The sequence below is a fragment of the Pecten maximus genome, chromosome 10 (assembly GCF_902652985.1).
Source record: "Pecten maximus chromosome 10, xPecMax1.1, whole genome shotgun sequence".
NCBI lineage: Eukaryota > Metazoa > Mollusca > Bivalvia > Pectinida > Pectinidae > Pecten > Pecten maximus.
Genome location: NC_047024.1, coordinates 32,515,991 through 32,540,342, shown reverse-complemented (window position 1 = coordinate 32,540,342; position 24,352 = coordinate 32,515,991). Strand labels below are relative to the sequence as shown.

The window sequence follows — 24,352 nt, the reverse complement described above, 5'->3', positions numbered from 1 at the left end:
GGTATGAAACAAAATTTATTTGCAAACTGTATGAATCCGCGTAGCGGATTCTTACAGAAGTTTGCAAACACAATTTGTTTCATACCCCTATGAAACCAAAAATAATTGACATCAACGCTTATAATTAATTTTTGAAAATAATTTTCTAATTTAAAACATGTTTTATGTACAATTGTACTGGTTTTACATGGGATTCTTTTTCTCAAATCAATAGCAACGTCAATTGTCGTATTATGACGTCACATTTTTCGCGCCATTCTCGGAATTTTTTGGTATGAAATAAAAATCTCAATTAATCAGAATGCCGCATTCTGCGTTCAAACAATGGAAAAATAATTATTATACATTAAATACATAGTTATATCAACTGGAACGGGAGCAGTTTCGTGAGGAAATATCGTAGAACCGTTACCTTTATATGAGTACAAGGAAAGGTAGGATCACAATGAGTCATTGTCGATTTAAACCTCTACCTGTTAATTAACTCTTGTTTCACATGAGTAAAACATCGATAATAAGTCTGTTTATTTAAAACTCCCTAATGGCATTGTCATGGCGGCCTACCGTCTCTATACAGCACTACAGAGTAGCCATGTCGTTATACATATGACACGTGATCTATACCTATTACCGCCCCTAGACATGCACCCAAATACACGAAATCCGGATCTTGGCTACATGAGAACTCTTTAGTGACAAATGGCAGGAACAATATACCACTTCCGGCTTGTGAAGGCTGACAGGTAAAATTACTTATGATAACATCTCTCAAACATTACCATACTTTTAGAGCTGAGAGATATGGATAACGAACTATCGAGAACACACATTTTATGCGGAAGGATATTCATTCAGACACAAGCATAGGAACTACATTTTGTCCGTTTTTGAAAGTATCGTGAAAAATCACTCAAGCATTTATGCCACGTGATAAATCTGACGTCATAAGCACGAAACGTTCACCAAAAGTGATGTACAATGTATATGACCCATTCTCCAAGTCTTCAGTTGGCGGTGTAAGATTGTATCATTGCGCAATGTTACATAGAATTAAAGCGTGTGTTCTGCGGCATTTTACACACTGCCTTGCTCTGGTTTACACCAGCGCCAAATGTGTTTCTCTCCAGAGGAAACAGCCCCATATACTACCGTATGTGTCTGTATGTATATTTGACAGATTATTTCCTGTCAATATCTTGACGTAAAAGGGTCACAAAAGTTATTTTATAGTGGATTTATCTCAAGCGCGGGTTTTCTTCATGTTACGCAATATAAAGTCTTACCTCCATTCCTTCAGATATATCATTTTGTTGAAAGGTTTCTGAGAAAATCAACCAAATGGAGGAAAAAGATAAAGATCCCGATAATATCCTAGTGGTACAGGGGTGACCATGGAACTATATCTACTACCTTACTTAGCCATCTAGATCATTTAGATTATTTCTATTGTATCTATCAATTAAAATAGTTGAACCATTTAAGGTATTCATATAATTAACTTTAAACTCTGAAGATTAACGTGTATGATAAATATGAATAAGTATATTCAATATATATCGACATATTAAATACTATTACACATACGTTTTTCTCCATCTGTATCAATTTTTTTCTTGTGGTGTTACATGTGTATATAATTAATAAAGAAATGATAAAATTATATCTAATGGTCCTTTCCTTTCTATAACTGCTGGAAATAGCTTCAGTCAAACATTTTGTTTTACGGTGGCAAATTCTACTCCAAAACTAAAACTCTAGGTTTGTGGTTTTCTAAGATTTTGGGCCTCTGTGTCCCTATTGTCCTGTATTCCCTATTGTCCCTAATTTCTCTATTGTCTTGTCTCTATTGTCCCTATTGTCCCTGTAGTCCCTATTTTCTCCTTTGTCTCTTTTGTCTCTATTGTCCCTGTAGTCCCTATTGTCTATATTGTCCCTTTTGTCCCTATTGTCTCTATTGTGCCTGTAGTCCCTATTGTCCCTATTGTCTCTTTTGTCCCTATTGTCCCTGTAGTCCCTATTGTCCCTATTGTCTCTATTGTGCCTGTAGTCCCTATTGTCCCTATTGTCTCTTTTGTCCCTATTGTCCCTGTAGTCCCTATTGTCTCTATTGTCCCTATTGTCCCTGTAGTCCCTATTGTCTCTTTTGTCCCTATTGTCCCTGTAGTCCCTATTGTCTCTATTGTCCCTATTGTCTCTATTGTCCCTATTGTCTCTTTTGTTTGTCCCTATTGTCCCTGTAGTCCCTATTGTATCTATTGTCCCTATTGTCTCTTTTGTTTGTCCCTATTGTCCCTGTATTCCCTATTGTCTTTATTGTCCTTGCTGTCTCTATTGTCCCTATTGTCTCTATTGTCCCTATTGTCTCTATTGTCCCTATTGTCCCTGTAGTCTCTATTGTCCCTATTGTCTCTATTTTCCCTATTGTCTCTATTGTCCCTATTGTCTCTATTGTCCCTATTGTCTCTATTGTCCCTATTGTTTTGTTTCAGTGATCGTAAGTATAACGCGCTATATAGAATGTCTGTATCCCATCACGTTCATACCACCGTAAACGCAATAGAAACACCATTCAATTCATATATTTACATCAAGCTAATCGTGGAAATGCTGTACGAACAAAATAAAAATCGAGATGTGTTGCGACGTTAGTAACTACGACAGCCGTGTTTGCTTAGATAATAAAGTTCAAGTGAATCTACGTAAAGACACCAGTATTGTAAACAAATTTAAAAGAAACAACTCAATATTTTTGTTTAATACATTTTACGATTTCAATTAATTGATATAATCAAAATCCACAATTTCCGTTTCGGATTAACTTTGGTTGTCAAGCACAGCGGGTATTTACACAGATTTAGTAGTAACTTGGTCGAACGTTCGATACGAACTTTACACTTCAGCCATTTCTTGTTAGCTTACCTGGTGGAGAAGTTAAATATTCACTCATTTTCGCAATCTTCAGTTAAGGTTTTGACAAAATACTCACTTGGCATTGCCTTTTTGTATAGAAATCATCGGGAAACAGAGAAAACGCTAAAATTGCGTTGATCAGTCCTTTGAAAATGGCGCCGTCTAGTTGCTTTCCGGAAACGTCACAAAGAGACGACGTCATGAACATGTTACCTATTTCCGCGCTTATTAATCCGCTGAGCCTTTTTTCACTGCTTTACGCTAATTTTAACGCAGTAAGAGTTTACTGAGCTTAGGAAGGGAGAGATGTAAATATGTTGTTTTTTCCAGTGATTGTAAGTATAACAAATCAACGATTCCCTCCTGTAAAATCTGAATAGTTTCTGTTTAATGTTCCCATTTATAGAAATGGCCACTAAACAGTATCCACTGAGTTCCAGCAGTATTGATAAATGTAAGACATGTTCCGGAAACTCTCGGTGTGGGTCGCAGCTTTTGTAGATACACAGTATGTACAATAAGATGCCGGCTATTTATTCTCACCAAACAGTATTGGTATTTTAGTTACCCGTCAACAAATCCCTGTGCAATTACTGAATACCGTAGAGTTTGGGTAACCAGCTAGGGTCAGTCTTATTGATATTCCTTAACTCAGGGAAATCACTTAATTTGAAATTGTGCACAGGAAATCATTATAGAATTTCAGGAAGGTTTTTTTTCTCCTTAAATACAATAATGAGTATCTTTAAAAAACTTGATTGTAATAAATACCCCTAGGTTAAGGAACGTTGATGAAACCGCGGTCAGGGTGACCAATTGGTGCAGGTGGTCTGTTAGTCGACAGTACTGTACACTGTAGCAGTTTTAACCAAATCTATAAAGTTTATATCAAAAGGCTATGTTTTGTGTTGATTATGATTGTACATGTATAAGTAAATGTAATTCCAAAATGTGTTTCATTCCCACAAGCTCGAAATTATGAAAATCTCCGAATAACAGAAGACTACACAGGAGGTAACGCAACTTCCTTGCGAAACAAAAGAGCATACAAGCTGTAACAGATCATAATAAAAGCTCATCCTTGTTTGTTTACGTAAATAAAATATATATATCTTTTCTTACATGTTTAGAACTGTAATCATTAATTCTTGTATAGTGTACATCGAACCCATGTATAGCCTTTAAACCGTTTGCCACTTTGACTTAGACTTTCGAAAGAAATGAAACATTGGCATATTGCTATTGTTTTCTATAATTCCCTCACCGCACGTCAATGGAACGGAAAATAATCTCAATACATTATACATTCATGTAACAACGAACAATGCTTTTTTTTTAAAAAAAAATCAAAACTTATTAAATGTTACTTTTGATAGTTTTAGGTCTAGGCATTGTCAATTTCAGCATACTGTGATATATGCACATTTATGACATAAAAACGTATGGACATCTAAACTTATATTGACAGACATGTCTGAAGTCCCTTTGAAGTGAGGACAATCAGTCAGTAGATATATTTATCAGTCTCCTGCGTCTACAGATATGAAGCAATGTCCTATCAAGTAAAATACCAAAATGGTAGATAGACATATATCAATTCCTTCGACTTCTGACGTCATCAACTGGTCGCGAGAGCGTCCCCAGTCACATGTATTTCACCGGACGTGGTGGAGGAAGTCCATCAGATGTAATTTCCGTTTTAACAAGTAGCAGACGTCACCTTTCGTCCAAATAAGGCTGCGCACGTCCAGGCTGGCGATAGAGGAGGAAAACAAGGGAAATGATACGTTATAGATTAATTTGACACAAAGCATTAACAGAAAGTAACAGAGACGGGGACCGCTTCGTCGACAAATTGCAAGTGACAGCTGAAAGAAACAGATGATCAATATTGCCTGCCAATCTCGATAGGGAATTTATTTAACCGAAAAATCAATCCACCGTCCAAGCTAATCTAATTTTACAAATCCTGGCGAATTATTAAGAAGTTTGCACAAAGAATATACACAGCTTATGAAGTAAGAAACGTCCGTCCGTTGTTTATATGTGAAATGGAGCCTAAAACGAGAGGATGCCGCTGTCGAATACTAATACAGAAAATCGCAACCGGGTGAGAATATTCCGAACTGTTCAACTCCTTTGCCACCTCCCACGAGTCTGAAAGGGAAGACTCGTCATGTGAAGGGAGCGCAGACCAAATACATTGTTCCAAATTATCATTTCTCTAGAGAGAAACAGTATTTATTTTTAAAATAGTCTTTCGCAGTCCAGCCCCTCCTACAAAACCTGTAAAATGAACACCTTCGCCTATGGGTGAAAGACAAACGAAACTAAAAATGGATATCCTGAAGTGATAGCCTCATACATGTTTCAAAATGTAGACACAGCGTCCAAGTGGGTAATGACCGATTTAGCGTTCAAGGACCAACGCCAGTTACAAGGTCTACTTCTGGTTTCTTTTGTTTACAGATTTATGAACGAAATGTTGGGTACTTGCACATTTTATTCTGACACTATTATACCTTCCATCGGCAGTTCAGAGAATAAAACACTGTCAAAATGAATCTGATGTATTTTATCATAATGGAAAAGTAGGAGGAAATGCTGATAACATTATTTGCAAAATATTAACAAATTATCTAAAATGTAAACTTGATCTATTTTTCAACTATTGCGAAACAAGTTGTACCAGCTTATGCTTGTCACTTAGTCGATCGGGGAATCGAACCCCGGCCACCTAGGTAAATGGTAAGTGTGTTACCATTGTGACAGCGGACAACCTTGATCATTTTACTTCATTATTGCATATTCTTATATTTACCTTTATAAACATGACTTTGACGAGCAATATCGAAGGAATGACACAGAAAAGATTTAATTAATATCTTTGAAAAAAAAAAATCAAAAATCTATAATTTGTGTTTTTCTCAGATACGTTTTCGATCATTTAGATGTACTTCTCAATAACGCAACAATGGATATATACCAAAGATCGGGGTCAGCTACAGTACCACCGGATCTAGGTATTTAATATTGCTGTGTATGTTAGAAGACAAGTAATCGTTTATCAGGCCCAACAGCGACTGTGTACTGTTAAAGTAGTAACGTCTGCGTCTCGGCTACATGTACGGGACTTTATCATAGTCACAATTCACTTGTGAAATTAGGACAATAAGACAGACCAAAAGGTCAGTTAGTAATGGCCTAATCTGTCTTTCTTCTCGTTAATAAGCGACATTTATTGCGTATATAGGGGGTTTAAAAGTCATTCTCTCGAGAACACAAGTGGATAAATAGTACTTTCAATATTGTCGAATTATTTGAAAAAAATGATAATAATAATATATATATATATATAGCAACAAAAGAAGATATAACCAACAGTGTTCGACTGATGCTAAATCTACTTGAGCTTATTGCATTCTGATCACTTCCGGTTTATCAACGCGACGGCGCATGACAGAATTGATGAGAACATCTGTGACATTCATGGCCTGCTCTGTACGCAGAGAACTAATAATGTTTCCGCTGGGAAATTGTTGTACCAGTAAATTCTATCAATGTAAATGGAAATCACGGCAAATCCGGACACGAAATAAAAAATAGGAAGCAACGATAAAAATATTATTATAATACATATGTAGTAAGATCCATATAATCTTGGCGTGTATAGACCTATAATAAGAAAACAAGTCCCTGGACCAGGAAAGCGGAATTATATTGATAAAGACATGTATCAGTGTTATAAAACAAATGTTTACAACGTCCAGTACATCCCGTTATTTCTGATAATGTTGTGATTTATGAGGGCTTTGTCTGCCCCTCGGCGGGACTAGTTTATGACGGGTGTTCCGATATCAGGTGTTAGGATACAGGGCAATATATCTACTGGGACAGCCATTGTCATTAACAAAAGGACATATACCGTTCATAATTCAAACTGAGGATCATAATTATATCTGTGATAGATACTTCTCAGCATTTTACCCCTTAATTAAGGGTTAAGCACAGGCCTCTTCCTATATTGTAGCGTTCGTTTGGGTCCACTTTGATTTACATTGTACCTATATGACATTCCTTTCTAAATCCCATATTTTCGGCTTCTATCATCACTGACGAGTCGTTAGGAGTAAACGGATGTTGGTGCAGTTCTATTTTCATAACTTTTCATATACTCTATACATTTCTTTAAATCATTTTAAGGATGTTGTTTATTGATGTGTTTTATTTTACAATCCTATGGATATGTAACAATCATTGGCATTCTATACTTTAGAAATACCTAACACTTAATGTTGGAATAATCCGAGTACCACAATCAGTAATACTTAACTACATGTTATTTCTCATAGGAGTAAAATGAACGAATACATTTTTACCAATAGAATGTGTCAACAAAACAATAGCATATGCTACCACAAGCTCCTTTATGTATAAGAAGACTCCTTCGACTAAAGCGTATCCGGAAGAGACAGCCTGATGAACAACTACAGGGATGAAGATGTAGACTGGTTCAGTGTAGGGTGGGTCTCACTGTGGACACAGTACTAGCTGCATAATCCTTATATAATATCGCTCCTGCACTACAGTAGAACATGAATATTATATGAACCTGATAGCTATGTGTTGTACATTTAAAAGTGCTACTGCTACCGCTATACATCATAAAAGCAAAATGATAATATTTATAAGTTTTCAGTTTCCTCTGTACTTCCGTTTGTCGATATACAAGCACCTCGTAGATAATATATGCTGATAATATTCAGCGACAAATAACATTTCTTATATATTAATATGTATTTGTATGTTATCGTACATTGTTATTTTTGTAAATGATAAGTGGTCATGAAAATGTAATTAACTGTATCTTGAGTCTGGACTAGTGAGCTACGAATCTGAGGCCTTGATAATGTATGTATGTATGTTGTGTCTCTATTATAACTACATGTATGTATGTTGTGTCTCTATTATATAACTACATGTATGTATATTGTGCCTCTATTATATAACTACATGTATGTATATTGTGCCTCTATTATATAACTACATGTATGTATGTTGTGTCTTGATTATATAACTACATGTATGTATGTTGTGTCTTGATTATATAACTACATGTATGTATGTTGTGTCTATATTATATAACTACATGTATGTATGTTGTGTCTTGATTATATAACTACATGTATGTATGTTGTGTCTATATTATATAACTACATGTATGTATATTGTGCCTCTATTATATAACTACATGTATGTATGTTGTGTCTATATTATATAACTACATGTATGTATATTGTGCCTCTATTATATAACTACATGTATGTATGTTGTGTCTATATTATATAACTACATGTATGTATATTGTGCCTCTATTATATAACTACATGTATGTATGTTGTGTCTATATTATATAACTACATGTATGTATGTTGTGTCTCTATTATATAACTACTTACATGTATGTATGTTGTGTCTATATTATATAACTACATGTATGTATATTGTGTCTATATTATATAACTACATGTATGTATGTTGTGTCTATATTATATAACTACTTACATGTATGTATGTTGTGTCTATATTATATAACTACATGTATGTATATTGTGTCTATATTATATAACTACATGTATGTATGTTGTGTCTATATTATATAACTACATGTATGTATATTGTGCCTCTATTATATAACTACATGTATGTATGTTGTGTCTATATTATATAACTACATCTATGTACATGTTGTGTCTATATTATATAACTACATCTATGTACATGTTGTGTCTATATTATATAACTACATGTATGTATGTTGTGTCTATATTATATAACTACATGTATGTATATTGTGCCTCTATTATATAACTACATGTATGTATGTTGTGTCTATATTATATAACTACATGTATGTATGTTGTGTCTATATTATATAACTACATGTATGTATATTGTGCCTCTATTATATAACTACATGTATGTATGTTGTGTCTTGATTATATAACTATGTATCTTGTGCCTCTATTACGTAACTATGTATATGGTATATGTATTATGTAGCCATACATCTTGTGTCTTGATTATTTAGCTATGTATGTTGTTTCTTAATTATGTCAGTATATATTTTAATTATGTAACTTTGTTTCTTAAGTCTATATTATGACGGCCATGGATGTGTCTATCTGGAGTCTTAACCTTTCTACCGATTGTATTAGACTAAATGTTTTGCTGACTTTAGGAAGCCAGCCTTCTTTAGGTTATATCGTGTAACTAGATATGGGATTTCACGCTAATTCAATAGGGAATCGATATCAATATACTAACATTACATTCTCCATATTTATTCCACCATAATAAAATTATTAACCACGTCATCAAGAACGGAGACTCGTTTGAAGTGTTAGAATTGCGATATTAAAAACAAACCGCCAGGGCGATATAAAACTATATTACCAAAAAATGTTTTGAGTAAGTTTGAATAAAACGTATCAAATTCATCAGTCACAGACATGAAACTTTTAACAAGTTTATTCTCCAATACCCATGAGTTGATTCCTCGCCGGCCAATGTATTTGAGGTATCTTGGTCCATTATCTCACATTAGACCTGAGATAACATGTCTTATCAAATTAGGGCATTACAGACACGCGAAAAGAACGTGCAACATGCAATATGATTATGGTACAGACCGGCATAATGCTACCAACACGTGTAATCTTTGTGGGTCATCGCAAATAGTTGGCTCGGTTTGAACTTTTTTTCTATCTTGACAAAATCTCGAGAACATCAGTCTCATGGCCAAAGTGTCTCCAAACATATACAAGCTATTAAATAAAGGAGGTCGCTAATTCACCATCTCATACACCTATCATAGAATTGTTGGTCACTCTTTTTTGTTTGTTGTTGTTTCATTTTGTTTTTGTTTTTTTGTTTTTTAAACAAAAGTTGATTATTTTTCCGAGAAATAACATGCGTGATGATACTTACCAATATTAACGAGAAACAGGGATTTTTTTTATAACGTGATTGTTTAAAATAGATAAGGGTGCTTGCTTCTGGTCAATAACATACCACGGACACTCTTAGTCGTCATGGCAACCTATTCTCTTACACGTGGAGATCCACTAGATATATTGGCTCTATCTAAAAGCAATATTATTTTGATTAAATTCTTGTGAAATATACAGAAAATGATGTTCTTTCTAACGATGTGATAATTGTATATGGAATGATATTGTAGAACAATATGGCTTGGAAGCATTGGCTGCAAAGTTCATTGGCAAAGGTTTGAATGATTGCAGGCAGAGGTCTTGATACTGGTAGGCAATGGTTGGAGGCTTCATAGCAGAGGTTGAAAGCCTTGCAGCCGATAGTAGGAGAACTCATAGCCATTCATCGGGGGTTCGCAGCCTCAAATAAAGGAGTTGAAGGCATTGATACAGTGTCTATAAAATTAAGACTACGATACAGTTGATTGGAAATAGATATTTGTATAGGTAGGAAAGAACATCGCGAAATGAGCAAAAAAAAAATTACATTAATAAAAGGCCTGACTTCAACGTTTAGCCATATTTACAACCCGATATTTATTTTACCTTACTGGACAAATCATGGGATCATTGTACAATCCGTATCATATCAGATTGGGTGGGCGTGTGGCACAGTGGAAACACACTTGCCTTTCACCTGGACGGTCGGGGTTCGATCACGTGGGTTTCCCGTGGTAATCCGATTTCCTCCCAACGTAAAGCCCACATGCGCGCTTACATCCGGGCCAAAAGTGTGATTGATATAAGTTGATATAACTTGTTTCGCAATTGTTGCAAAACAAATCAGGTTTACATCGACATGAGATTCTGTCTACGTCGGATGTAAAGAAGAGCGGATACAAATCTTGTTTCTAAATATTCTGTGTTTTGATCTATCTTCGAATCATAAACATATTTTAATATGATTCGTATATACGAAATTATTCATATGATTGGATTTGTACTGATGTCTGATGTGTATGCACCGGTTGACTTCCGCGCTGTACCAGAGTTAGAACAGTATAAAACGGATCGATCTGATACCAAACATTGTCATGTCATGACAGTTATTAAACACGATGCATGAGTTCCTAAAATTTTAAAGTGTCAAAACAAAATGAAGGATATTGAAAATTTCCTTTGAGTGCGCATGCGTGTGTTCTGTGATGATGAACGCAAGTAAGATGTCACACATTACTATATTCGTCATTCATTGTACGAAAGAGAGTCACAGTCAACATTTCTGAATCGATATGATATTCCATTTAAGGAATCGAATTCCAGCGATTTAAAGAAACACGCCATTTTAAGGATCCGTGTTTGTTAACAAACTCTGATTATTCCTTTTTTTGGCTTTCTCACTACGGCACAGTGAAACCATGTATGTTCCGTCGTGCAATCACAAACGAGGCTCTCCCCAGGGAGACTAGCTAATATTAAAAACTTGTTTAATCTGTTACCATAGCTAAATTGAATTCACACATTTTTGAAGAAAAGCACTGTAAACATACGCACAGATAGAAAGGCCAATGTCCCCGCGGTAAAACACGGGGCTGCTGACGAATTCAATTCTACGGCATTACAAACCAAAAAGAGGAGAACCAATTACTCTATACGGGACTTAACGTCGGTATGGTCAAACGTATTGTACGCCTTGATCCGAGAGCTTGGATCTCACAGAGGTGGCAAATCTCGCGATCTAACGTGAGACTGAGTAGACCCGGGGTGACGACAACATTTACTAGTGACTGAACAATATTTAAATGGGAAAGTATTGTGTCTATATTAGGGTATGTACGGAGCCATACATAATAGTATGTTACGGCACCGTTTAGACGCCCCGAAGGAACTGAAAACTAAACATACCGGGGAAAAAATCAGCGTAATTCAATTATAGATGAAATACTCGAAATAAATGTTATCAAATTTCAGTACAGAGATAAGCTTGTTAAAATATCCCTTTTCAAAATAATTCACAGACATGAAAATGCATACACGGAAACAAACAATCAGGGAATGGTTTTGAAAGGGAGTCTTGATTCCGTCTCTCCACGCAGTCTTCCTGTCTGTTTCCATCGAAGTCGACATACATTATGTATAGATTCTGTTTAAGGTTATATGTGATTGAGTACACAGTCCGGGCACGTGTGTCGCAAGATCAGAATAAGACATTTTATCTATATGTCATTGCGGGAAACATTCTAAATAATAGAGTATCAGATATAGCGTACATACAGTTAAGATATGAACATGATGTTCAACTTTGTTCAGTAATCACGAATACTAATTTAGCTATTGTTCTTAATGCGAATTATATTCGTATTTTTGCGGATAACATGTGAGGAACAGTTATCAAGAAAATTCATTTATAATTGACCAATCTTTTTTTGTAAAAGGCATACTCCATTCCTCTTAAATGACCAGAGGTTAGCAGCAGATTTAGTGGACAGACAAGATTCAGAGACAGTGGCAGAATTGCGTTTTGGTTTTTACGAAAATATTTTACTTATCAAAGAAGCTAGTTCGTCATTTGGCACCTTGACTAAGTTAAATAGATTCCCATGCCTTTATATTTTGCACCTAACATTAAGTAAAATGAAACTTGTTTATAGTTAGTTTCCGGAATGTTTAATATTTCGTCGGAATATTTACCGATTAAGCAGGACCTGTTCACCTTTGAAATATAAAACTTATCATTAAGTGATCTGTTGTCGAGTTCTTGATAAAGTTTCTCCCTTCCCATCGCCGTGTAAACAACAATTTTCTTTCAAAATAAACAAACTTTTTAGTGCAAAGTGTTTATAAATATTACAGATCAATGATGTAGATCATTGTACATGTACAGTATTTATCAACATCTTACGTAATGTCATATCGTTATAAGATAGCAGAGCCGATTCTGCCTCCACACATTTCTAATCTAGATGATACGTAATCATAATATGGCAGAATCTATATGGTATCCGGGAAAAATGACGTACAATTATTACGAACCTAGAACCAAATCCTAATGTTGACCATTTAAATCAACATTAATCTAAATGATACTTCTAGTCAAAACGGATCCCCGTCCTACTTCCAGTTAACACAGATCTTTTGGTTTGTTTTTGTTTAACGTCCTATTAACAGCCAGGGTCATTTAAGGACGTGCCAGGTTTTGGAGGTGGAGGAAAGCCGGAGTACCCGGAGAAAAACCACCGGCCTACGGTCAGTACCTGGCAACAGCCCCACGTAGGTTTCGAACTCGCAATCCAGAGGTGGAGGGCAAGTGATAAAGTTTCGGGACACCTTACCCACTCGGCCACCGCGGCAGATCTCCATAGCACTTCTGGTTAACAAGACAACATCACGGAATTTCGGTTATCACGATCACATTGAAAACAGTACCGTTGACGATTGGAATCACATCCTGACATTTGTCATGACCGTGAGAGAAACTAAACGTGTTCCTATGTCAAACAGCCATAAATCGAGCCTGGGCGCACGATCCAATATGTATTTGAGATATTCTATAATAGATAGAGCATGTGTAAAGACATGTGCACCGTAACAATAGTACATGGTGTGAAAACACGTGCGGACGTGTCTTTATCAAGAGCCATTTCTCTGAGCATAACACTACATCAATTACGTTAACAGCAATGTGTGTTCAGTTAAAGTTGGTATCAGAAGACATGTAACGCATGTCAGCACGTCATAACTACGCCAAAACACGTGCTTCTGGGGTGTTTAAAGGGCACATGACCTAAGGTACACATAGACACAATCAACGACATGCAACGTATATAGATTCATCTCGAACATGAGAAACCAAGAATTATCATAAAAAGAAGGTACTGTGGACTAGTTGGTGGTGTTTACCCTAACCTGAACATCTACCTCCAACAGGAGGCGCGTGGTTATTGGTGATATGATACTTTGGCGTCGGACATCTTTTTGGGGTTGCTCAGAATCAATATTCAATACACAACTCATTTTTAATATGTAATTCACTGGTGTATCCCTCATACGTTACAATCATTCTTGTGCTTGTCGGCAATTTGTAAATTACTCTGATATCCTGGCCTTTCTTCGGGGTGTTTATGAGAAATGGGTGTCGACTACTTATAATTACCTTCGTACCTTAGCCTTGCTTTTAGATGACTATCAGAATCTAGTGGTTGCTGACTATTTCTAAGACACATGGATCTTGAATAGCTGTTACTGAGATAGAAACCAGTTTAGTTTCATTAACCAAATCTGACATAAGCGCTTGCTGATAATTTAATTAGACACTCGATATAATGCAGGGGCGGTATACCACAACACAATTCGTAGGACGGACATCCTAACTCTGGCACGGTACGGGTATATACTTAATGAGACACAGGGATTGTTCGCACGGGCCTCAGGTATTCAAGATGTCAAGCTAATCCAGATTTCCCGATATGCGGAACAGGCAATTTAATGTATGCTTGATCCTACAGAAAGTCCTGAGGATATGGGGTGTACAGTTTTGAAGACGGCGATTTTATAAATGTTAATTAGCATATTGTACGGCGGTCACTTTGTTATTCTCCAGTGATAAAGCAATATTAGGAAAGAACAGACCATCACATTAATCAAAATACAATATTGATTCGAGAAGTTAAAATATATCCGACATTTTATGACGGAACCAAAAATACGAATAAATCTGACAGAAAACCCCTTTATGCACACTGTACGTATTTACATCACGTGTGTGTTCAAATCATCTACTGGTCAATGCCCCCTGTGTGACAAACATTATCATATGGTGTATTATATCTATCAGAAAAGAAGACATATTCTCCCAGTGTGCACAAAAAGAAAACCATCGTAGACAAAAACTAAGATATCTAAGATAATTGAAAAAGACGGGTCGGACCTAGATCGACAGATATATGGCTAGCGCACTATCTATATGTCCTATCAACCTATGTAGATACAATATATACCATATTTGACAGTAGGAACAATAGAGATTGTCTGTGTCGTAACTGACAAGGTGCCACCAACTGTATAGAGATGTCGTGCGAGAAACCATCAGGTACCTAGCGAAGCGGAGATAGCTATATAGCGTACCCTTCACAGATAACATGTCAGAGATACCGCGGAAGGTGTTACCAGGAATCTATTTTATTGTTTTTGCTTCCTTTCCAAGACGGTTTTATTATTTCTCCCACGATCAGATAATGTTGAAATTTTGCAGTACATGTAAGTATTAAGCGTTTCTTGTTTGAGTGTGCAACATTCTTTATGAAAGTATGCTCTTGCAACTGACACATGAAACTTTCGTTGAAAAAAATGTAAATTTACGAGTAGTGAGTCACATACATTTACCGGTAGTGAGTCACATACATTTACCGGTATTGAGTCACATACATTTACCGGTAGTGAGTCACATACATTTACCGGTATTGAGTCACATACATTTACCGGTAGTGAGTCACATACTTTTACCAGTAGTGAGTCACATACATTTACCGGTAGTGAGTCCCAGACATTTACCGGTAGTGAGTCACATACATTTACCAGTAGTGAGTCACATACATTTACCGGTATTGAGTCACATACATTTACCGGTAGTGAGTCACATACATTTACCGGTAGTGAGTCACATACATTTACCAGTAGTGAGTCACATACATTTACCGGTAGTGAGTCACATACATTTACCGGTATTGAGTCACATACTTTTACCAGTAGTGAGTCACATACATTTACCGGTATTGAGTCACATACATTTACCGGTATTGAGTCACATACATTTACCGGTATTGAGTCACATACATTTACCGGTATTGAGTCACATACATTTACCGGTAGTGGGTCACATACATTTACCGGTAGTGAGTCACATACATTTACCGGTAGTGAGTCACATTCATTTATCGGTAGTGAGTCACATTCATTTACTGTTAGTGAGTCACATACTTTTACCAGTAGTGAGTCACATACATTTACCGGTAGTGAGTCACATACATTTACCGGTAGTGAGTCACATACATTTACCGGTAGTGAGTCACATACATTTACCGGTAGTGAGTCACATACATTTACCGGTAAAGAGTCACATACAAGATGTACATTTACCGGTAGTGAGTCACATATAAATGCACTAGACAGAAATAATTTACTGGAAAAAAATGTCTGACATAGTTAACTAAATAGTATCCGCAATATGAACTGTAATGCAGTCTGTTATACCGGTATCATCACAAACAATTAATGTATATTTTCAAAAGGCTTTTAGGCAAATCTCAATCTGTTTGTTTGTTTTATCAATTTCTAATCAATTGTATAACACAAAGCAGTTTTACTTTTATTCCCATTAACTTCTGTTTAACCCCTAATACTTTGATCTTTAGCCTTTACCTCGCCATTTTTTGAATACTAAATATAGAATAGATGAATCCCCCGTAGGATAAGTTATAAAGTTTTATGGAGATATCGTTTCTCTGGAATTCAGCCCGATATGGATTTTAAAATGATGGAGTATTTGAATATAAATCTAGTAAGATATAGATTATTACTGCTATTCTCAAACGTTGCCAAAAGTCTCGGTTATCACTAAAGCTTCTTCTTACAGATCTTGAATGCAAACTATTGATGCCGGGAATTGTCTTAGTAAAACTTTAAAAGTCAAAAAGACACCGCTATACGTTATGTACATACGTTTATCTCTTCAAATACTAAAACGGCCAATACTGTGAAAAATCATCCATATTCCCTTGGATAGGCTATCCATCTTTGTGATATTGTTTTCTAGGTAATTCGCTGTCAGGAAATGATTTAGAACTTTCTCAAACATTAAGATATATGTTCATTTTACAGACAATTCTATATATACCAGACGTATGTATCAACCCTAAGTTACTGTGTGTAAAATCACATATGTTTTAGTGTGATTTAGTATTATATATTACATCATTTACAACATAAATACAGCGCCATTATAAACTAATCTCGAACACCCTGGGGAGATTTTGTTCAGTGAGTGATACGGAATATGCCGAAAGGGAGAACAGTATGAAAGGTAAGAAAGACACGACCTCAACTAATGTAAACAGTAGAAGAGTTGGTCACTTCCCTCATAATCTAATCCATATAAAATTTCAGCGTCTTCTGCCTCATTGAAAACATCCAGATTAGCTTATCTGCTACCCTTAATGTAAATCGCAGGGACCATTATTACTCATACTCTATAGAATAATTAGCACAGGAGTAGTATACTACTTGTTCCTTGCTCTTGTACAAAAGTAGGTTTTGGTCACAAACACACTTACAGCATAGAAGATTTTGAGACATGTCGTTAATACCTGGAGTATGAAAGACTATTCGTTTGCGGCCACGGGTGTGCTGCACATAGTAAAAATGAACATGTTCAAAGTATTCAATCTTTTCAAACTGCTGATGATTTCTTATTTAAGAGCAGTTTTGGACAAATATTTTTTTCGTAAGATTCATATAACACAAGTAATGTAAGTGTAAAAAAAATAAAAGAATTAATTATCAGCACAAAAGTATAACAATATACTATTTTCACGTTACATTCAGTTTCTAACACTGTAAAAGTAAACGTTTGGTGTGTATAAACTTTCGTTGTTTCCGTGGTTTCTATAGAGCCACAAACAAAAAATCAACAAATATTGTTATTGCTTGTATATAATTGTAACATTATTGTTGTGTGTATATAATTGTTAAATAATTATTATGTGTATAATTGTTATATATTTGTGGTGTGTATATAATTGTTATATTATTGTGGTGCGTATATATACGGCGTAACTTTGTACTCATGAAATATTGTGAAAGCTACACACCACGAATGAAAATACGCACACATCGTCATGATAAATCAAAACGTTAAAACTTTTACATGAAACCCCTCTGAAAAGTACCCGAGGGAATATAGGCAGGTGGCCCGGAAGAGTAAGTGTCATATGCTTCATGGTGGATACACAGACAGAGAAAGAAAGCAAAGGATGATAAATTGTCATTGTAATAGTAATGAATTTGGTGTAATATTGGGCTCTTCATCGTACCACGGTAAACGAAACATTTTTATTAGCGCTCACTTGTCCCATCTTATAAATTGGTTATACTTTCCCCCTGTAAAATGTGTATTATAATATCAAAATTACATATGTTCAATAATTGCTAAACAACCGACAGTTTGATGAGCAATTGAAACAGACAAATATTGGGTAAATAAAAAATGGGATGGATATATTCATTTAAACAGGTGTTTATCTTACACAAAACAAATTGTTGTTCAATGAAATGATCCGTAAGTATGAGCATACCGTTTTGAATATGTAACTCCACAGTTATCGCACATTTTCGTCATTGTTCACGACCCAAGGAATATTTAATTTGATGACCCACATTTGACCTAGATTTGTATCGCGGGCGGGTGTTGTCGATGAAGCAGAAGACGCTTACTCTTTCGGAACACCTGTTCTTATTCTCCATGTACTTTCTCCGTGCGGATCTATACTTATTGCTTATATTTTTACCTCATTTTATTGTTGTTTTAGTCTGAATTATGGTTCCGTTATTATCTTGTTATTGTCGGTATAACTACAAATTATCTGCTGCTGCTGAATAACAATGAGTTCATAAATGTATCTTTATATCATGCAACGAGTGTCGTTTAAAGTATTTCTTATGCAATGCGCAAATAATAAATAACAGTATCATTGATACAATATAATTCCATCTTGCAACAAGCATTTGTATATGCTTCAAAATTTATGGTATCACCAATTACGTAGAAAAAGACGTCGTCTGTAACGTCATTTTTATTGGCCGATACAACGCCGTAAAAATATTAGAAAGAAAGAAGTTAATCAATAACAGTATAGTTTAACAGGAGTGTGTACAGAAGATCAAACTATTAGGATTAACTTGAATATGCTTTTTATATCATGACTCCATAATAAAAAAAAATCAAGTTAACCCTTAAGTAAAATATGATCCCAGAATGAGTTCGGAGAGTATCGTTCATATCGTTCATATCGTTCATCCATTCTGATGTTGTATACAGGAGTAAAATTGAACAATCTATTATCTTTCTCATGCAATTTGATGTGTTAAAGGACTATAAATCATAATCATGTCTGATTTTGCACTCGTGGGTTTGTTTGGAAAGGATTCAAACATTCAGTCTGTAGAATGTGAAACAATGATAACATGAATAAAATCACTATTTGTATTCTAGCAGAAGTCGGCTAGGGTATCGAATTTCAATATGTACCGGTGCTACTAAAGAAGAAACCTATATTGGAAATTATGAAATAAATAATCGCGCAATCTATATACAAAGTACTATCGAGTTCTCATTCACATTCGGCGAGCGCAACTAGCGTAACGAATATCTGGATAAGTGTGTCTAGTTGTAAACTACTGCTAAAGGTTACTAGTGATGAATAAAACATGTGGATGTGAGGGAGGTGTATACCCCGGTGTATTTTCTACCCTAGCCTGGTAACGCGGACTGACATAACATATTAGTGGGTTAGTAACAGAATATCATCTTAAAATCTTCTCCCTCAGTAGGTCAATCACACACAGACCGATGCCTTGATAACACCACATACTATACTTCATGTTAGGTTCGTTTACGTAGAAAACAAATGCATATTTTCGAAACACGACTAAGACGAGAGAAAAATCCAATAGGTAGGTTTATTGTTAGGATATCAAAACACATTTCACCACGAGTTTTCTTTCAAAATGATACAACAAGCATTTGTAGTAAAATCAGGATATTGAAAGTATAACTTGTATTCATAATCGATTTTACTAAGACATGTATTAACAAAAGAACTAAAGGGAAACTATATGAGGACACTAGACATCATATAATGGAAAGGTACATGTACGACTATTTTGCTTCATCAACGACATTCACAACATAACTGTAGGCTATATCCAAATAATATTATGTTCTCAAATTGAAAACAATGGCAGTGATAATGAAACCGAAAATATATTGATAAGCAAATTCTGCGTATTCACATCTCTTGTGGATATGAAATATGTTACAACAAGCGGGTGACCATGCATCTTTTGATCAACAGTTTGAATATATTTTATATGTAGATAAACCATATTTTGGTGTTTTTTTCTCTAGTGAATTTCAACTATTCACTTAAAGGTTCACATAAATTACTTTTGAAAAAGACATTACTTCAGTTCAGTTTCTGTTATCGAGACATATTCCAAAACATAAGGGCAAGACAAATGATTTTTAATTGTTATTGTACAAAAATATATTTTTAAACACGATTCTATTCAGGATTTAAGTCTCAATAAAGCTTATTCATAAACCATAAAAAGGCATCGCGATAACAGGTTATTGCAAATACGTAAGTTAATGTTAGAAATAAAAGCGATTTTCTGTAAGGGCCTATATACCAACTTCAAGTTAATCAAATCAATGTTACATCACGAAACAGCAAGAAGCCTTTGAGATCACTAATGATATAAGTCTATGTCAATGAACAGCAAAACATTTTACATACAACCTAGGTAACAGTAACAACTACTAGTGGATAAACGTCGATTTTGCGAAGAAAAATGTACATTCTCTTCAAAAGGGGTGCACTCTACATCAATTTTCGAGAATTAAAAAAAAGACAAATTATTTTTGATGTCAAATAACCAAATATGTTACAGATTGTACGGTATCCGTGTGCTTTCACGAAAATTTTAATATTATACTGCACACTCAAAATCAAATAGAATTTTAAAAAGGTCTAAATGATTGTAAATGCTTTTGTTTGTTTGCTTTGTTTTTGCTTAACGTCCTATAAGGTCATTTAAGGACGTGCCAGGTTTTGAAGGTGGAGGAAAGCCGGAGTACCCGGAGAAAAACTACCGGCCTACGGTAAATGCAATTAAATATTTTGTCTACCCGAGACTGTTAATGTTGAACCCCTTTGTAATTAAAGTATAATTTATCCTTGCTTTATTAACTATCATGTTTAATTAATGTAATGAGTTTGAGTGAAGCGAGTCAGTAGCCCATTCACCTGCAAACTCTTAACAGTGGTTACACTTAAGACAAGTTATGCGAGTCTACTAAAAATAATTTTTTAATTCCCCTACTTCGATGTCGTGTGTGTTATTTACTGTATAAATCACCAATATACATCAATTCCACATGTGATAATCCATCTCTTTAAGAGTCTCACCTACAAACAGGGAATTCCCCATAAACATTTTTATGGGAAAAGACACGCATGTTTAAATGTCTCGCCAATTTTCCAGAGGATTTTCCTATTATTATATTTATAGGAAAAGGCACAAGTGTCTAATATCTTAACTATACAAGTATAAGACAAACAGTAATTTCAAATTGTATCGAAGTATTAATTAACATTTCGATGTTCTATAGAACGTCAATCAAATTCAGTGTTGTCCTGTATCATATCCATGTCTTCGCTATATATAATAGGTTATACATGGTAACACAATCTCAAACGTTTGTAAAATCCATGTTTGAGAACAGATTTATTCGTTATTACATATTAATGATAAATGTCAACCTGTATTAATTAGTTGTCGACAAACAAGATATCAAATACATGTAATTTACTGAGTTTATGTCACAACAGACAATTACATACATATCACGAAGTCTATATTCCAATTAATTATATCATATACATAAATATAGAAATAGTATATACTATGAACTGCAGTTGATCTGTCAGCAGTAAAATCTACATATCGTTAGTTGTGATTGTTAGTGTGAGGATGTTTGTGTTGCTTTGATAAGACACTATAAAGAACAAGTATCTACAAGTAAATGAGTAACATTCATCCCATCCTTTGTAAACAAATCAAAAGCTCAGGTACAAATGATGTACATGCAATAAGTAATTGCATGACGAGTCTACCTATGATATGACGACAAGTTAAAAGACACTCGTGCACTAATTGATCGTTAGAAATATCTTACCTGTAAAGAGGAATGCTATGGAGTCTAGTGCGATTCGTCCCATGCCTGTCGTACGGGATCTCATGACTAAGGTGTAACACCACACAAGTCTGGGACCCTACAGTGACGCCTGGTGATAGCGCGGGAGAGCCTATTCCTTGGGAATACTTTCTGTGTGGTAGTCCTAGCGCCGGACCACCTGCTAGCGGTCCTACAGTCCTTTTCCTCACAATGGTACCCTAGCCAGGTCGTTCACTACACCCCTGCTTTACTCCGGCGACCATCGTTCCCAACACTGGTACAATTCAAAATCTATATCCGCCAAATTCGATTTGATTGTAGTGTCGGACTGCTTGGAGTTGCTCAGTGCTGTTATTTTTGTGTTCGTCTCTCCGTATTGTGTTAAGTACTATGAAACATGCACAGCACTTAAAGAACATGATATGTACTGTACATACATCATACATAGCAACACAATGGCATAATAAGATCACGTTTGGCTGCCGAACTTTTAAAACGGTTCAATATTTATACTTCCCATTACAGATTAATGGTAAAGACAATATACTGAAACACGATATGACAAATTTGGTTATGAACTAGTACTCTGTACTCTCCAATATAAAATGTTTACAGAATGTGTATTTACATTCTACCAGGATGCTAACAAAAGGAAACAATAAGTCAATATGACGTTATAGGAGAACACACACGATCGACAGGGAACTATCCCACCATATTTGATTATCACACGGGAAGAGACTGTTGAGTCTGTCGACACTGTAAATATACAGTTCACTTGTAGACATGTGCATCGTTAACTAGCTTGGCAGTTGATCAAACAGAAAGTGACACACATGTACACACAGATACAATCATTTTCCTTCAAAAAGTTTTACCGGACTGGAAGGCGTCTCGTGAAATCATTAACCTACACATAGAAGTAGCGTTTATACCCCATGCCTGAAAACTTCCTATCCGGTCGGAAGCTCTGTCGGTTAGTACCACTTATAACGATATGATGGAGGGCAGCCTTATTATGCAGTATAAACACTATTGGTTTTGGATCAGCTGATACCATCAGACCCAAGGTAGAAATAAAACTCAATCAATGAGTGTTCGCCCCAGTACAACGGCATGTGGAATGTTTATATGTGGGCTTGCCGTGAAGAAAACGATAAGGCGGTAAAATTTACGCCAATGTATGAACTGACATCAAAATTCATGGCTTCTCTAGCACTCCTCATAATTAAAAGAGGCAAAACCGTTATTAAATTAATCTGGATCTTGAACGATATTAAATTAAAAAAAATTAGATTTGCTTTTTGTTTCGTCCGGATGAAAAGTATCATTGATTGCAGAATTAGGTAATTAAGTTAGAAAAAATGGATCGGGTTAGTGTTAATCTGTAATACAACTCCAGAGTAAACATTAACCCCGAGGACTATATAATCTGATAGTTATCAACACAATCGATACTAACTGCTTATAGTAAAAGTGTGTAACTATGACGAGTATTCAGCAAACACAAACACCGCTATCAGATGATAATATACTGTATACTGATAAACGATTTTATGTGTGTGGTTTCTCTGATGTCATATATTAGTATTGAAGAACCCATCAAACAAGACCTGTTTTGTTACCCCTATACATGCGATACAAGGAAGTAATTGTAAGTACGGATCCGTTCGGTTTTCGTCTCTGCTTTCAAATAATAGGACGTTCCAGAGCCAGAAATGTATCAACTTTCATATTTTAATATACAAGTTTGTGTTTTCATTACTTTTCTCGACCCACCTGATCTTTGTTTTTATCAGTAATAATTATCAAAGACTGAAAGAAATTAAAAAAAGAACAATAAATAGAAATCTGACTCCATGTATTCCTAATTATCAACAGATGTTAGATATCTGTACTTTACCACACTTATAAAAAAAAACCTTAAAAATCGGAGGGGGGAGGGGGGGGGGGGGATATGGAGATACATTCAAACCTTAGCAACTATATATCTAATGTAACTGTATCTATATATCACAGCCGATTTCTGCCTAGCGCAGCCAATGTGAGACGCCCCTGGGTATCTTACACTACTGTCATCACTGGATGACAATCCGAATATGTGATTAAACTGAATATTAGCTGGAACTCAGCATGTATACAAAATCAACACAGAGATGTCACATCTGACTAGCAAAGCTAAATGATAGTTCGTTAAGGCTGAATAACAGTATTTTTTTCTTTTAGTTGACGAGATTGGGTATTTGATGTCATATGCTGGGTGTTGTTGATATAAATAGACTCCATGGAAGTGACCTAGAAAAAGGTGATAATCAGGTTAGCTAACTATGATTGTGACAATAAATAATAAATATAATTCACACAGCTTAATCAGATTAATTTCACATTTTCTGCATTGTCTGTCAGCTCGTTTAATTGTTTATTATTAGACCCCGTA

The 24,352-nt window shown here is 35.3% G+C and overlaps 1 protein-coding gene across 1 annotated transcript in view; it reads right to left on the bottom strand.

The window, feature by feature from the left end:
- The window catches only part of LOC117336117, a 77,981-nt gene extending 54,128 nt beyond the window's left edge, over positions 1 to 23,853 (bottom strand). Inside the window, exon 1 of the mRNA XM_033896495.1 lies at positions 21,916 to 23,853. Coding sequence (XP_033752386.1) covers positions 21,916 to 21,979 — 64 coding nt within the window. The 5' untranslated portion in view covers positions 21,980 to 23,853. The remainder of the gene's footprint in view (positions 1 to 21,915) is intronic.
- Between the last annotated feature and the right edge of the window lie 499 nt (positions 23,854 to 24,352).